This window comes from Parasteatoda tepidariorum, chromosome X1 (assembly GCF_043381705.1).
Source record: "Parasteatoda tepidariorum isolate YZ-2023 chromosome X1, CAS_Ptep_4.0, whole genome shotgun sequence".
In the NCBI taxonomy this organism is placed as follows: domain Eukaryota; kingdom Metazoa; phylum Arthropoda; class Arachnida; order Araneae; family Theridiidae; genus Parasteatoda; species Parasteatoda tepidariorum.
Genome location: NC_092214.1, coordinates 74,747,219 through 74,764,085, shown reverse-complemented (window position 1 = coordinate 74,764,085; position 16,867 = coordinate 74,747,219). Strand labels below are relative to the sequence as shown.

Below are 16,867 nucleotides of genomic sequence, written 5' to 3'. Positions count from 1 at the left end.
TTCATTAAATTTTTTTGAAATTTTTAACAAGTAAAAATTTTATTTCAAAATGCATTTATTTTGAACAGACAGAAAAATTAAGCACTCTAATATTGTTTCAAGATTTTTTTTGCCAACTATTTCTGCAAAATAAATAATTTTTGGATAAACTACTATTTATAAAAATTGTAAATTTTTAAATATAGAAAAATTAAATGGACTAGTACTTTTAAAATAAATATATAATAATTTTAAAACAAGTTAATGTAGTTAGATTTTCTTTAAAAATTCTAGACTAGACTCAATTATAAAATTATTTTCTACTGAAAATGTTGATTCATATTGGCAGTGTTATAATGAACCAGATTAATTATAAAATTATTTTCTATTGAAAATGTTGTTATCTATTTAAAATGACAGTGTAATAATGAACGAGATTAATTAAAACGATTTTAGAAGATTAAATTTTTAACTTAAAGTGCTTAATTATCGTATTGCATGACTGACTTGCTCTTCATACTTAAAATATTATTAGGGCCTACCAATTTGGATTTTAAAGGAATAAGCTTAACGACTAACAAGAGTCACTCTCTCAGGCAAATATTTGAAAAAAACAAAAGCATATTGATATGTACCATCTTTTCACTGATTTTAAATCAGCATTAAATTCCATCAAAAGAGGGAAATTTTTCGATGCTATGATTAAGTTTGAAATCCCATATAAACTAATTAACCTTGTAAAAATGACCCTTAAAGATATCAAATGCAGTGTAAAATTTATGTCGGAATTATTAAATCCTTTTTACATGTTGAGAGGTTTGAGACAGGAAGACACCATCTCTTGCATGCTGTTTAATATTGTACTGAAGAAGGTGGTAAGATATGCCAATATAGATACTAAGGGGTACATTTACACTAGAGAACAATTTTTTTTTTGTTTCTTTTGTTTTCCGTTGCATGAGATTTTTTAAACAGTTCTTCGATATTTTTCTGCAATTAATTTCTTTTTCCGAGCTACAATTTTTAAAAAAAATGACATTTTAAGTATATGTTTTGTCTATGTACAAGTTTAAAAATGTCATATTTAATAGTAGGTCATGTTGCAACAAACTTCTAGGGGAATTAGGGAACATCATTAGGATTAAAACTACATTGGAACCCCTGGCCAAAAATGTCATACGCCGATAGGGGCGATTTCCTATTTTTAGCTGTTTCTTTGTGCACTTCTAAACAGGTTCTAGTAGGGAAGATCTCTTAGCTGCGTATTATGATATTTCCTCGCATTGTTTCCTATGCAATTTCAATTCAAGCAATATGCCGTAACTCTTAAAAATTTGTTGCTATATTTAACTATATATATTTTTAGACTTGTTTTTTTTAACAAAAAATAGACTAAAAATGTTTTTATAAAAAAATTTGGCTTAAGAAGCAAAACTAATTTCAGATTTGAAATCCCCGAATTAGACAAGATCAAATATTTGCATAAATAAAACAAAAAATTTGCTCCCCAGTGTTATCCAAAAGTCTGTTTAAATATTGGTAGATGAGTATTACAAAGCTTGAGGCTTCTGCTTAAACAGGATGAAACCAAATTTATGGCAGTCAGTAATCAAAATTTCGAGGCTTTATTTTTTGTGACTTTCGTAATTATACATTTGAAGGAGTCAGTGTATTCAAATACCTAGGAACTATTGTTACAGTTAATAATTATATCAAAACAGAAATTAAAGCAGGATAACAATGGTTAATAGGTGTTATTTTGGATTGAGAGACCAACTACAAACTTACTTTCCATTAAAACTGAGATTAATTTATATAATACTCTAATTAAACCTTTATTATTTTAACCCATTCCTTCTCGTTCCCGTGAAAATGACGGGATGAGATTTCGCCTGCTATTCCTCTCTCCCGTGATATTGACCTTTGTCTAAGAGTGGCTTGTCTAAACTCATTAGCGATGTTATCCATGAATGTTGGACGGTTACTTCGAATCTCCCTGTCGAGCACCCGCCGGTCCCTGCTGGTGAGAACTGTAGGTCGTCCACTTCGGGTTTTGTTCTGACAGTGTCCCTCAGTCTTGTAGCGACACAAAACACGTGAAACAGTTGAATTTTGAGCAGTTACAGAGATGGGATATCTCCCTAATTGACACATTGGCAAGATGTAATGCAAGTAACACACCTTTCACGAACTCAGACAACTCTTTCCGTGGTGGCATCTTGACAAAAACAAATCTAGTCGACTCCAGAGTATTTGTAGGATATGGCTGACACGTGATACCTATTATTGTGCCTGTGTCAGCTGTATTGTCGACTTTTCTACTTTTCGAGGGGTGTCCCGTCACTTTCTTCCAGATAGTGTATAATTACATTACTTTTAAGATTATTTCATTATTATTTACATTACTTGTGAATATTATTTACTCATAACTTCTATTTGTTGTCTACAAACTAGTTAATCTATTGTTGGTTAATATAAAAATAAGAATAATTGTGTCACACTGGGTCTGACTATCTTATTTTGTAAGTTTTTCAGTTCTTTTTCAGAAGTGCGCTTGCCATTAAAAATAAATTTTCACATGCATGAGAATGGCCTTTAAAAAAATATTAATAAAACCTTTAGCATAGTTTGATATTAAATAATTGTAGGCATAAGTTCATGACATAGCTTAGCATAGTTCATTTAATTCTCTATTTTTTCTGGTTGTAAATATTTCTTTCTAATGTGGGGGCAAGGATTTTGAATTTAGACAGACACAAACAACACTATGTTGATTAAAAAAGGAAAAAAGCACATGGTTTACTTAATTTGAATTATACGATCATATTTCTCAGCATGAAGTGGTTTATTATTTAAAAAGTAAACCACATTAGTTACAAAACACATAACAAATTGATCTGGCATATCAATAATAGAATACAAGCATAAACATTCTAATAATAGAAAATGAATTTTAATATTTATCTATGCCTTTCTACCTTTTAAAAAAAAGCTAGGGAAAAAATAATTGTAATGAAAAATTACTTGAATAAACATTTTCTTTTAATTTAATTGTTATTTTTATCTTCTGATCATAGATGATGTGATGATATTTATTGCATTCTATACTTTTCTATGATGATTCGTTTCATTATCTGACAAACATTGTTAAATCTTTGATTATTTACTTCAAATGTTAATCCTGATAAAGTTTTTATTATTATCATATTTACATTTCTCCATTTAATTTATATTTGTAAGTAGTTCTTGATTGCTAACATAGACTTTTTTATGAAGAAGACAAAAAACTGCACTGTAGGAATTGCATAGTTCACCCTGAATATTCTCTACTCATCCGGTCTTCCAACATGCCTTTTGTCTGTACTTCACTTGCTTTTATTTAGATATTTTGTAAACCTTTTTTAAGGGTTCAAGTTAAGAATAGGCATAAACAGGGGTCCGTCTAGGTTTTTCTGAGAGGTACCTATTTTGTGAAAATTTAGACATAATTTGTGAAATTATATTAAAATATCAACACAAAAATATGGATTTATCATTTCTTAAGGGAAACAAAAATAAAATTTTGAGAAAAAGTATTTTGTGAAACTACCGTTTTTCCTAAAGTTGAATTTGTGAAGGTACCGCTAAATGGTAGTAAATTCGGCCTGGACAGACCCCTGATAAAGCAAACATTTATTTTGATTGTAATTTTCTTTTTATGGATTTCAGATAAGTCGCGGGACATGACTTATCCAATGACATATCCAAATGCAGGGGAAGATGGTTTGACACAGGTATTAATAATATTTTGTTTAAACTACTTTAAATCTAATGTTTTAGACATCTGTAATTGTATATATGACTTAATTTGTTTTGTTTTAGGAGTGTTTAAATACTTTTCCCCCAGTAGAACTACTTCCTGTTGGGGATGCATATTTTCAGTATTCAAACACAGTCCAACAAAGGTTGCTTCCTGCTGAGCCAGTCAGAGGTATGAATTAAGTTTAAGCTTAAAATTTTATATGCTACGCCATGACTTCTTTAGCCTTTCATAGAACACATATTTCATTCAGTAACCCACATATATATGCTGTATCTGGAAAATAATGTCCCCTAGTCAATTGACTACCTTGCATTAACAGGTTTCAAAGTAGACCTTTTTTGATTTATATATTCTTTCTTTCGAGATATTCTGACATCAAAGGCATCAAAGTAAACCTTTTCACAGAATATCCTTTAGAACCTTGGTGATGCAAGCCTCTTGACTTGGTCAATTGTTTCAAAATGATGTCCTTTCATAAGAGTTATCAAATGCTATTACAAAAAAATGTCTGAAAAAGCTAGGCGAGGAGTGTGAGGTAGCTAGGAAACCATTGGCATTTTTGAATTGACAAGGGAGTAGGTCCCAAAACAAGGAAAAGGTCAAAGGTTGTTATAGTGACACTTCCAGTTTTTGATAAGACAGGTTGGTACTTAGAAGATTTTATATATGAGGCTTGAAATTAACTTTTAAATAACTATTTGTTCTCAAGAATTTAGTTACAATAGTCTTATTTTTCTCGGGGGTGGTTGGTGATGGCCTTTCACAATGAACTTCACCATTGACCTTAAATACTTCAACCTCTGGTAGAATTAGCATCCCAACAAACAATTATCACCATCAAGAAAGATCAGAGGTGGAAATTAGAAAGATTAAAAATCTTGCTTGGATTGCTCATGATTATAACAAGAAATATACCATTAAAAATATTAGAGAGCAAAAGAAGCAGCCCAAAGAAAGAAAAGTGTCTTTGACACAAGAAACTTCTATTTATTTTTATTTTCTCTGCGTTAATATATATATATATATATGAGTCATTCTCACTGAAAAGATATAATTAGACTAAAAAATTTTCTTAAATTAAAGTAATTAAAAAAGTGATAAAAATTACATAAATGCCTTTATTTATTTTTGTTATCTGTCCTTATAATAATGGTCAAGTTTTCTATTTTATTCTTTACAAGATTTAAAATATTTTAATTTCTGCCTTGTCCACAGAGGAAATGTAATAGTCAATGGAGGAGACATTTTATGTTATAAAATGTCAATGATGACTAATTCATTAATTATTGGGTACAACTGATATGAGTTTAACATTAATAAGTAAATAATAAAATATTTCATTACATCCATTTTTAACCTAGGTGTACAATTTTTTAAGTAACTCTTACTGAATATTAATAAATTAAAATGTAAAGACTATTGAAATAAAAATTCAGACTCCACATGAAAGTTGAGTGTTGAGGGTACTCTTTTATGAAAATTTTATGCACGTTACACATACTGTCATCCAAATAACGTTTTTGTTTTTTCTCTTTTCTTGTTATTGTTTCTTTTTTCCCTGGGCACAAGTGGCTTGCTCTATCAATTTCTAGAAATTTAAGTGCATTTAATCATGATTTTTCTGCTAAACCTTTTTCTGATACTGATTTTCTGACTCTTGNTGCTTTCTTTTTTTACATTTTGGTTATGCCATTTTTTTCCTAAAATTTGAAGAGAAAAAGAATGTTAACCATCACAGAAATTATTTAGAAAAATTGCCAATATTTACTTCTCCAATAAGAAAAAGTTAAACTTAATTGATTTTCTTTAAAAATAAATACAAATTAACACATTTGTTTCATTTAAAAAAATATCAATTAAAAGAAAATAGTTTTTTAATTATTAAAATTGTATTATGGTAATTTAACACATTGTCTCTTCCATTGACTGTGTCTTCTCCGTGGACTTGTTATGTCCACAGAGGAGACAAAAACTAGTTCTTGAATTTTATTGATTTTTGATTTTAAAGTTACAAAAATGGTGCAGTTCTTTTTATTAAATATACTATTTTTGCAATCTAAAATTCATCTATCAAAAATAAAAATTTTTTCTCTTACCTTCTTTATGATGTCCACGGAGTATACAGTGAGAACTTTGCGAAACCCCAGTTGAACACAACAATCCAAAACTGACACCAAGGGGAACAAAAATAACTGATAGTTAACATTAGAAAATAGAATGGTTACCTTTCCCAGCAGCTGTCTTTTAGGGAGCAGCTGCCCTTTATTGCATATTTACCGAACTATTTTAATTGTCCATGGAGGGAGATTTCATTTTTGATGGACAAAGTTTACTAGTAATTTATTTTATAAAAATAAATTTTTTTTAAAAAAAATATTAATAAAAAGTTGCTATAAACATTTAACTATGTAAAACTACAAAGATCATTAAAATAACATTTAAATTGTTTAACAGCCATAAAAAATTATTTTGTGTAGACATAGGGACGTCCACGGTGGGGATTTTGAAGTTATGTTTATTAAAAAAATAAGAATGAAATGTTAAATACATTTAGCAGAAATGCATATGATTTGTTAGTTAGAATTTTATGAAAAATGATGAAGAAAAATATTAAGAAATCTGCTGTATTTCCTAATATTTATTACTAAGGGACTTAAAAAATCACCTTTTTTTGAGAATGACCCATATATATAAATATTATATATATATCTATATTATGCATAAGATCTATTTTTATTATGTTCATAAGATAAACCAAAAATAAATGCCATGTGTTGCCAATTTACCTGATATAGAGAGTCTTAAAATTTGATTGAAAATTATAGTTCTTATTTTCATTCATATAATGTTTATTTAAATTTTTTTCCAGGTCCACCTGTCAAACGAAAAAGGGATGTATGTATTAGTTTTTTTTTCTCTATGTGATTTGACTATGGTAATATTTTTAGCAATTTGCTATTTTGTGGTGTAAAAAAAAAAAAATTTTTTTTTGAAAGCATTGGATTAAAATACAACGTCATGCCTAGTTTGTATTGTTCTGTTTTAGTAATTACTAATATTATCAAAGTGAAAGACCATCTCTTAAGTATTTAAAATTGTATTGTTGAATATAACTATATTATAAAAAGTTTGTTTAAATATGTTTTACAATAAAATCCTGTTATAATAAAAATACACAGTAAGTGAAAAAGTTGTCATTACAGTGAGTTGCTCACCAATAAAAACTTTTAATTGTAAAAAATGCAATATTGGAATTTGTAAAACAAAACATAAATATTGATCTATTTTCTCTTTATTTCGTTGGAAGTTCTCTTTTCAACTAGTTTGGTTTTGTGCTGCACTTTAAGAAAGTCTGTGGGAAAAGAAACGCTTGAAGATCAATAAAATTGCTAAATAGTGTTTAAGTTTAATTAAAGCTAGCTTAATTTTTTTCCCTAGATTTCACTTTTCAAAAAAGTGTGATATTTTTTGTACCAAAAACTGCTAAATTCGTAAGTTTTGATTTCATGGTACTAGTATGATCTCTAGAAATGAATTAATGTTGTTCACAATTCTTTAATATTAAAATGCATTATTTCTATAAAAAAAAAATTAAGTAAACTTTGAAGCACAAAGAAAAATTACAAAAAGTTTGAAAAGGTTATGATTAAGAGAACAATTGCATGTTGTCTCTCGTCAATTAAAGTAGAAAGATTCTCACAATAAGCTGTACTTCTTACATGTATTTTTATTGTATTAAAATATCAGATTAAATATCTTTCTGTAGGATTGTTTTTCAGTAAATATTATAATTTGAAATATTTTTCTTGAAAGTGAAAATATTAATTTAAACGATATTAAAATATTTTTTATTTTAGGGTTCTGAGAATAAGGAATTAGATAGCCATTGGATTCCTGTGAGTAACTACTAATTTATGTTATTAAAAAGTAGTTTATATTTGTTTGTTTTATTCATTTTATCTGGTCTCTCTTCTCTTTTTTCAATAATTTTATTGGAAACTTAAGTGTGTCTTGCTGGATTGGTGAAATTTTTTGGATTTATTTTCTTACTAAACAATAGCTATTTAATATAGAAGTAGGAGAAATTAAATTTTAACGCCATTTATTGTATAATTGATAATAATGCAAATTGAAATAATCTGCACTTTGACTATGATGAGCCAAACTTGTAAAACACTATAAAGATCCAAATTTGCCTTTTTATGAGGAAGGATTAAAGTGGTCTCTGTGTAAGTTATGAAGTTTTTGTAGGCAACTCTGGCATATTCACAAAACTCTCCTTACTGTGTAAAGTATTTGAATATTCTAATCAGCATAAGCCATCTAGCCCAAAGATGTTAGCCAAATGTGTTATTGTATAAGTATTATATTTTTAATTTAGTTTCATCTCACTTCAGGCTTTCTTGGACAGGTGTTTTGTTAAGTTTCATAAAGAGCTGTATAGATAGTAATCTAATCAAAATTATTAAAAACGTTCATTTAAAAAAATTAAAGAATAAAAACAATATGCATAAAAAAGTAAATAAATTCAAGAGAGCAACTTTTTGTGTATTTTGCTTGGTACAACTTTTTAAAAATAGGGTTATTTTTCAAGTTAGAAACATCTTGAAAATATTATTTGATTGGTTTGGTCATGTTCTGATTATTTTTAGAGATCCATTCCCTCCAATTTCTGCGGAATATTCTAAGCAACTTGAAAAGATTTTTATTAGTGGTAGAAAAGTTATGCATTAGTAGTTTAATGAATTGAATAACGAAAATGTTAACCACTATATTAGTAATACTGTTAAGTGCTGGTAAAATTAAAACAAAAAACAATTGTTGAAATTTTTTTTTGCGTTCTCTACCTAGTGAAGAATATTTTTCAAAAATGCAGAGGTTTTACAGTATGTATGTAAATAAATTTTTCTTTCCATTCATCCTTTGAGACGCTACTTTTATATATAATGTTGAAAAATATTAGGTACATTGACATAAAGATCTGTGGGACTGTCAGTTTACTTATATAGTGACTTTTGTAATCTGAAAGTAGTTTCAGAAGTTTAATTATTTCCAATTATTAAAATAACTAGTACACTATTTATTGTACCTGTTTAGTTATTTTAAGCATAAAATTTTTTTTGTTTGTTTTTAAATAAGGAGAATGTAGGACTGAAGTATAAATGATCAAATAATAACTTCAGCAATTCAGACTTGTTTGCTTTTAATGCATTTCACATATTTTAATATCCTAAAAGCGTAAAATTAGTTTGCTACTAGTATTTTTGGAGAAAATAATCATTTAAATTTAAAGGATTCTAAATGAAGCTTTTAAATATCTTTTTTAAAAATGAAATATAAGTTGTTTGTGAATGTTTCATTTGACTGTTTAATGCAGAGTAAGCAAAACCTTATACATAGAGAGTTCAGAGTTGCCTTTAAAGCAGAGTAAACAAAACCTTATACATAGAGAGTTCAGAGTTGCCTTGAAATAAAAATAATGCTTTTTATGTTAATTATATTCAATTATATTGCAGCCTTTCAATACTGATGGTTTTGATCAAGACTCTGGGAGATTCAACTCTTCAAAGCCTGGACCTTATTCTGATGCATTTTTCATAGGTAAAAATATAAATAACTAAAAGTTCACTATGAAATTTTATCTTACAGATTTATAATGCTGACCAAAAGAATTATTTAACTTGTATAAAATTTGTAGTTCCCATTCTTTTGAAGTTTCTAACAAAATTATGGTTTTAAAAAGCCTAATATGATTTTTTTTTTAAATTTCCCAATCATTTTAAGGAATTTTCACTTATTAAATGTTAATAGTAAATTAATTGAAATACAGTTTTCTAGCCACTACTTACCCCTTGAGAGACATCGCTATACCAAGGAAGAAACCCTTCATAGCAAATTTTGTTTCACTTCTATTAGTAATGAAAAACTTAAGAAAAGTATGAGTTCAGATAAACCAAAAATAAACATGAGGCCTCAAATGTTGATTTTCTGTTTTTATTTTAAAAATTCAAACAAATTATGCCAGGATCACTTTCCCATTTTCTATAGTGGATTTATCTTTCTACTGTTTGTTTGAATTTTAATATTTTAAAAAAAATTCAGCATTTGAAGTTTTATTATTTACTCTAGGTTTATTTGAACTCTTTATTTTTAATTTTTATTGTTTTAAAGCTTTTTCTCAGATTTTGAACAGCTTAAATATTGCTATCTAGACCAGTTTGGAATTGTTTTTGAATTATTTTTTACGCTGAATCTGAAGAAATCAAAATCAACATTATGTAGATAGAACTAATTGTTAAGAAGTGATTAAGGTTTCATTTATGAAAATTATAATTTTTGTCTTATGCTCATAAATTCTTAAAACTTCAAAACTATTAGTTTTATTAACTTAATTTTTGTTTTATTCTTGATGTAGTGATATAGTAACAAAAATTCAATATTCTTGTTATATTATTTATAATACAGTTAAATATGCTGAGACCTTGGTCGGTTCGGTAAATGGATCATCAAAGATCAAAGCTTTCAATAAAAAATTATATTAATATTTAATTCAATAATGTTTAATTTTCATTTATTCAACTTAAAAATATTCATTAGGGTGGGTAAATGACAAAATAAATTTATTTCTCAATATTTGCAATGCAGGATGATCATACAGACTTGTAGTACTTGTGCTTGAACAGATTTAAAAAATTTAATTTCAAAATAACAAATTAAAGAAGGAAGGAAAACAATGTTTGATAAAAAAAATCTATGTGTGACACATACTCACACAAAATGTAAAGTTTGTTTTCCTAACTAAATGCCTGATTGAAAAAAAAGAAAGGTTCTTTTTGGAGAAAATAAGAGAAAAATGTAATTAAAAAACATTAATAACTTTAAAGTAACTTTCAAATCGAATAACAAATTCATCGAACAATATAAAAATTAAATAAAAAAAATACTCTGCAAAGATAATAAAAGTTATCATTAAGTTGATGTTAGTTTATGTCAAAAAACAATCAAAATTTATTTTGGCAATAAATTTCGCTTGTACCATCTAGGAAGTAATTGTAACTTTTTTTTAAATCAGGAACTGTGTTCCAAATAAAATTAAGTGCTCTTGCTACTCTTTTGACTGCAATAAATACTGAGTGTAGTGCAGGGCGATATTGAAATTTGTTGGAATAGATTTTTTTTTCCTCATCTGACATCAGGATTTAGTGATAAATTGACTAAATACCAATTTCATTTTTACTGCATGAAAAAAAAATATTCAATTAAGCCATTATAAGACTTTTATTTATATCCCTCACAGTTAAATATAATGTACAGGTTTTTAAACCAGCGCATTTGAGTTTTATTAATTTTAAGCAATGTTGTGATTCCCTAAATTTAAATTTTAAAAGCTCATTGTTTCACTAAATTCTTATTATTTTAATAAAATTGATAAAAAAAATATAACCTCAGCTAATTGGATCAATACTCAGCTAATTGGATAATACAATTGCAGTAATTTTGTTACAGTAAAAGCTCATATGTTCAGATATCTGAAAATTTTAGGATAGATGCATATTCCAAATTAATTCCCAGAAATCTTGATTTCTAAGTATTACTTTATTTTTACAAAAAAAACATGCTGCACCTGAATAAAAACTAAATATTATCTCTACTGATGTAAAATTACGAAAAAAGAGAAAAATCATAATAGTTCACAAAAGTTATTGATGATAAATAAACGATAAGTAAATAATAAAAACCTAAAATTGTAAAGTGGGGAAAAACTGCAAGTGAGGAGTATAAAATAAATTTATTGTCTTAAAATTAGTCATCCTATTGAACTATAATTGTTAGTGGACAAATGCTGTAGCTAGGATTAAAAAATGTTAAAACTTGGTGTAGTTCTATAGTTATACAATTTGAACATGATTCTCTACTTTAGGTATGCTCTTCTCTGTATGTATATTAAATTGTTAACAATGTTCTTTTCCTTTTTGTGTATGAGTTGATTTTTCTTTAGATGGCCCTCATGCAACGTCAGACCCCTGGTCTACGAGTTCAAGTTTACAATCCTCCTCTTATTCATACGCGAATTCTGTGATTGGTATACCTGCATCACATCCAACACCTACATCTTCTGCCTTTTCCACGATGCATTTACCCCCAGAACCAATGGTAAATTTTGATAATTTTCTTTTTTTTTTTGTGTTTAACAAATTAGTAGTTTAACTGAAACTGAATTATGTATATATATATTTTAAAGTCTATAGTGATATATTTGGTTTTAGTGAAAATGAGGTGACTAACCTTTTAGTAAGAAAATCAAGTTTATAGTATAAGTCATGTATTTTTAAGATTATTATTAAGAAAAATCTCTGAACTATGTGACTGCTATTTGGAATTATAAGTGATTTGGTTGCTCAAACATGTATAAAAAATCAAGTTATCAAACAATAAAAAACAATAAAGGAATATTAATTTGAAGAATAAAATAAGATTGAACTATAGGAAAGTTGAAATGATGAGACAAAACATAAAATTTTTACTTACACTCCTATTTATTAAAACTTTATTATTATATGATTATCTCACATATAGTGATAATTTACTATCACTTGATCAAAGAAAAAAAACAACATATCCAATTATTTATAATGTTACATTTAAATAACTAATAACCACTCAGATTTATTTACATATACTTAAATTTGTTGATACTTCATTTCTCCTGCGATGTACACCTCCAAGCACATCAGCTACCATAAATTAAACACACATTTATTAAAAGTGGTCTTCCCTCGTTGAGGAGGACCAGCTAGCGAAAACTTAAATCATAATGCCAAACTTCTGAAAGAAAGGTTTTTGTGGCTGTTTTAACCTGTTTCCATTCCTGGGTGAAGAGGGAAAGTTTTCCGTAATACAGTCCATTCACCACAAGCAAATATTCCCCCTCGATATGTGGAGAATAGGTATATTGTAGAGTTGAAGCTTTTCTCTTTCTCTCATAACAGGCTTATATTGTGCTGGTGTGGTGGCATCGGTGCATCTTTTCTGTTTGACACAATTATTTAGACTTTATACTACATTGCTTATAACTGGAGATTAAGGTTCTTATAATTGTAGAGAGTATTGCAATGTGAAACATTTGTTTAACAGTACTTTTTAATGTCAGTGATGAGTTTTGAAACCTCTGCTTATATTTGGATGCAACTGATAAATCATTTATTTAATCTCTCAGCTTATTTCAAATGAGATGCCAATGAAATAGAAAAGGCATTTTTAAAAAGAAAATATAATATTTCTAATAACAAAATAAGGAGTAAATTATGAAAAGATAAAGCATTTATGAAATATTGCATCAGTATTTACTATTCAAATCAAAATACTAATATAATTAAATTCTTTGATAATGTTTCCTTCATAACCATTTTCAACGATTATTTATAGTATTTGTTTTTAGTTTTCATTTCGAAAAAAAAATCATAATTATTTTATTCCTTTTCAGCTTATGTATATACACAAAAACAAATTCATAACTTGACTAAATATAGGACGAAGACTAAATTTAACTGTCAGACATAGAACCTAATTAAAAATTATTAATGATAAAACAAGGAAAAATTTTCATTCTTCTAATTAAATATTTTAAAAACAGTTATATAGGTTATAATATTCAGTATTACCTTAATAAACTTAATTCATAAAGTTTAGGTTCCATCTAAAGAAGGTAGATAATTTAAGGTTCTGTAGCAGAAAAAATTGGGAATTGCTGGTCTAGAATGTTAAGAAAGAAAAAAATGAAATCACTCACAAAATATTGGGTGGGCACACACACACTTCGCTTCTTAGGCGCAAGTGCTGGTAATATCTACTAACTGCTTGAATTGGAAGCTAATCAATGACAATTCAAGAATTATTGCTTATAATGTATGTTAGAACAAGATTCCTGTAATTCCTGCTAACTACCCTTGAAAGATGCTGCTTAATTGTAGTAAGCACAATGGAGCTGTCAAATCTGATTGATTATTGTATTGTATGAATGCTTATGAAATGGTTAACAATGACTTGACTGTGATGACAGATGTGGAAAATATGTTTAATAATGATAAATTAATGACAATATTGCAAACAAGAGATGAAAAGTTTACTAGGTTACACCTCAATGTAAAATTCATTCTAGCAACGACTGGCCGTTGTTCAGACATTGTTGTACGAAGGTTCCTTGTAATGTAAAATTTTTGGAAGATGTTTGATACACCATAAATATAGGGTCGTTCTTTGGAAGTTGCCCATTGTTTAGAGGTGGTGGTTAAGAAAGGTTTTACTATATATCTATCTATATATATATATGTATATATATTTCAAAGTAGCTTGTATCTCTGAATCTTATGTCCCTCTCTTAAGTTCTTCAGTTGATCAGATAGATAAAATTTCATGCGAGAGTATCAAATTTGACTATAACTTAATTTTGAAAAATTAAGTAATTTGTTCTAAATTTAACATGCTTTATTAATTACACATTTGCATTTATTTTAGGTGTATAATTCAGTTTCCACAACCCACGATCCATCACTGATGGCCAATAGTCTTCCACCCATGTCTAGTTTCAGGGACCCGTCCAGCCATAGAGCTTCTATGGCCCATACAACAGCCTCTCCTCTTTATGGTCAAACTACAAGTCCTCCAAGTCCTTTAGTCTCCACAGATCCCCTTGGTAACCGGCAACAAACACAAACTGGTGACACATTAGGAAAAGCTCTTGCATCTGTATGATTTAATTTTAAATAATTTATTGATCAATTATTTTTAATCAATTTATTGATCTTTCTGTTTAATATTCAATTAAAATTCGTACCAGTGTGTTATTATAATGCATTAAGATTTACTGCAATAGGGTTCTCACTAGTCAAAAAAATTTAATTTTTGATATAAGTGAAAATTGCTGCACAGTTTCCATGCGATCTAGAACAGCCATCCAAGGAATTCTTGACTTTTTTGAAAAATAATTTTTATAAATACTGCCTATGCAAAACTTTATATTTAGCATAATGTGCTGGAAATGCCTTTCGAAATAATAGCAACTTCTAAAAAATTTATAAAACGGTTCAAGGTTTTTGTGAGCTGTCTTACTCATGTAAGTGACTATTCGTCAATATTTGAAATGGTTTCCATATTTTCTAATTTCTTAATTTTCATTTAAAGAATGTAAAATTTTTTTTTATTAAGTATGTAAGTTTTTGCCAGAAAAAAATTTGGTATTTTAATGGAAAAGAAGTTAGTAAAAATTTTTGGTTTACTTCTCTTAAAAGTAATAAAAATGTGAATGATTTTTCAAAAATATTTTTTATTACAAATAAACTAATTAACAATTCAAAAGAAAAATAATATTAATCATTAAAAAAGTGTAAATTAGGGAATATTTTTCATTAAATTCTCTATAGGTAAAATTCCTTTCTGATAGTTCAACCTATAAAGAATAATAGAAAAACTCTATAATTCTCTATAAAGGAATCAATATATATCTAAAAGAATTTGATCTTTCTTATATTTGACTTCATTCTCACAAGTAAGGAATAAAAAATTAACAAATAAATTTTTCCAGTTACAAAATGTTTTTCCTGTTTTATGCTTATATTAGTAATTTTTAAGTAACCTTTTTTAACCTTTTCACGTGGGCGCAAAAATAAGAAATCTAGATCCTCTGGTGGGCTCTTTCTGAGAGGGGGGAGGAATTCAAGAAAGGGAACCGCTAATCCCTAAAACAAGTCAAGTGATGGGTGTTAAACATCCCCGAGACTTTTATTTTCCCTCTGTTATTCTAAATGCCATTGCCATCTTTTACACCACTGCAGTTCGGGATAATGGAAATAGCACTGGTGGAGGATTCCCATTTTTTTTTAAGACTGAAAAAGCGCAAGAAAACTTCTTTGATGGTTTTACACGATTCAGTGTAAAAAAAACTACATTCCGAATGTCGCATGTTTAGTATTTATGGTGTTTTACAAACATTCAGATTTAGTGTGGTGTATCGCAATTTCCTCATTTTATTGTTTTGAATTCTATAAACAACACATAATCCCTAACCATAGTTCCGGAAAAACTACTCATTACGCTAGCTATAAAAAATTATGCACACACACAATCAATATATATATATATATATTCATGCGGTAAGGAATATTTTTAAAAACTTTGAATGTAGCTCGCATCACAAGGCTTAAACGCTCCCTTCGATAATTATCAACACGTTAGAGAATCATTAAAATGTTTATTCTGCTCATTATGTTCATCAAATTTAAAATATGAAATCCCTAATGTATTAAAATATCATTAAGAGTAAAAAGCGAGAGTTTTGAAGCACGAAATTTTCTCCAATAAAATGAAGAAAATTTTTTTTTAACTAGAAGTTGTAACTAAAACCATTTTATCTTTTTTAAGCTCATTTAAGGATTAATTATTTCAGCGTATAATATTTAAAATTCTATGCGATGGAAATTCTTCTTAATATCCATCGTTTACGATTTAAAAAATAAAGAAAAACAGAAATTATTCCATTATTCTCTTTTGTGATAGCACTTAATAAATAAATATTCAAAAATTCTTCTTTTAGAAATATTCCCCAGGGAGGAGGGATTATTAAAATAAAAATTATAAACGTATAAATATAGTAAACTCTCGTTTATTATATTTTGAATTTTATATTATATTATTTATTATCAAGATCAGATCTCGATATTGCACAAACCATGGAATAGAGTTGTCAGAGCCTCAGAAAGGTTGGACATACGTTCCCTGCAGAAACTGCTCGGATGTCATGATGGCACCAAAACACATTTTCGAATGTCCCGCACTCACAACGCATGTTTTGAAATTGGGATGGATACCAATTCAGGACAATCTAAAGGCCTGGTTTCTTAGGACAGGACGCCGTCAGCTGGAAATCAGCGCTAACCACTGATTGGTCCATTTGTGAGTTTGATAGTATACGTCATCGAGTTCAAGATGAGCGTTCGATGACGTACACTATCAAACTCACAAATGGACCAATCAGAGGTTAGCGCTGATTTCCAGCTGACGGCGTCCTGTCCTAAGAAACCAGGCCTTTAG

At 28.1% G+C, this 16,867-nt stretch overlaps 1 protein-coding gene across 7 annotated transcripts in view; it reads left to right on the top strand.

Moving 5' to 3' along the window:
* Positions 1-16,867, top strand: part of LOC107452116 (transcription factor daughterless) — a 55,283-nt gene that overhangs the window by 1,704 nt on the left and 36,712 nt on the right. For all 7 annotated transcript variants that reach the window (XM_016068427.3, XM_071187746.1, XM_071187745.1 and 4 more), the window contains exons 2-8: positions 3,688-3,752; positions 3,841-3,949; positions 6,651-6,676; positions 7,639-7,677; positions 9,298-9,382; positions 11,781-11,935; positions 14,297-14,527. In XM_016068427.3, the coding sequence (XP_015923913.1) occupies positions 3,688-3,752; positions 3,841-3,949; positions 6,651-6,676; positions 7,639-7,677; positions 9,298-9,382; positions 11,781-11,935; positions 14,297-14,527 (710 nt within the window). The remainder of the gene's footprint in view (positions 1-3,687; positions 3,753-3,840; positions 3,950-6,650; positions 6,677-7,638; positions 7,678-9,297; positions 9,383-11,780; positions 11,936-14,296; positions 14,528-16,867) is intronic.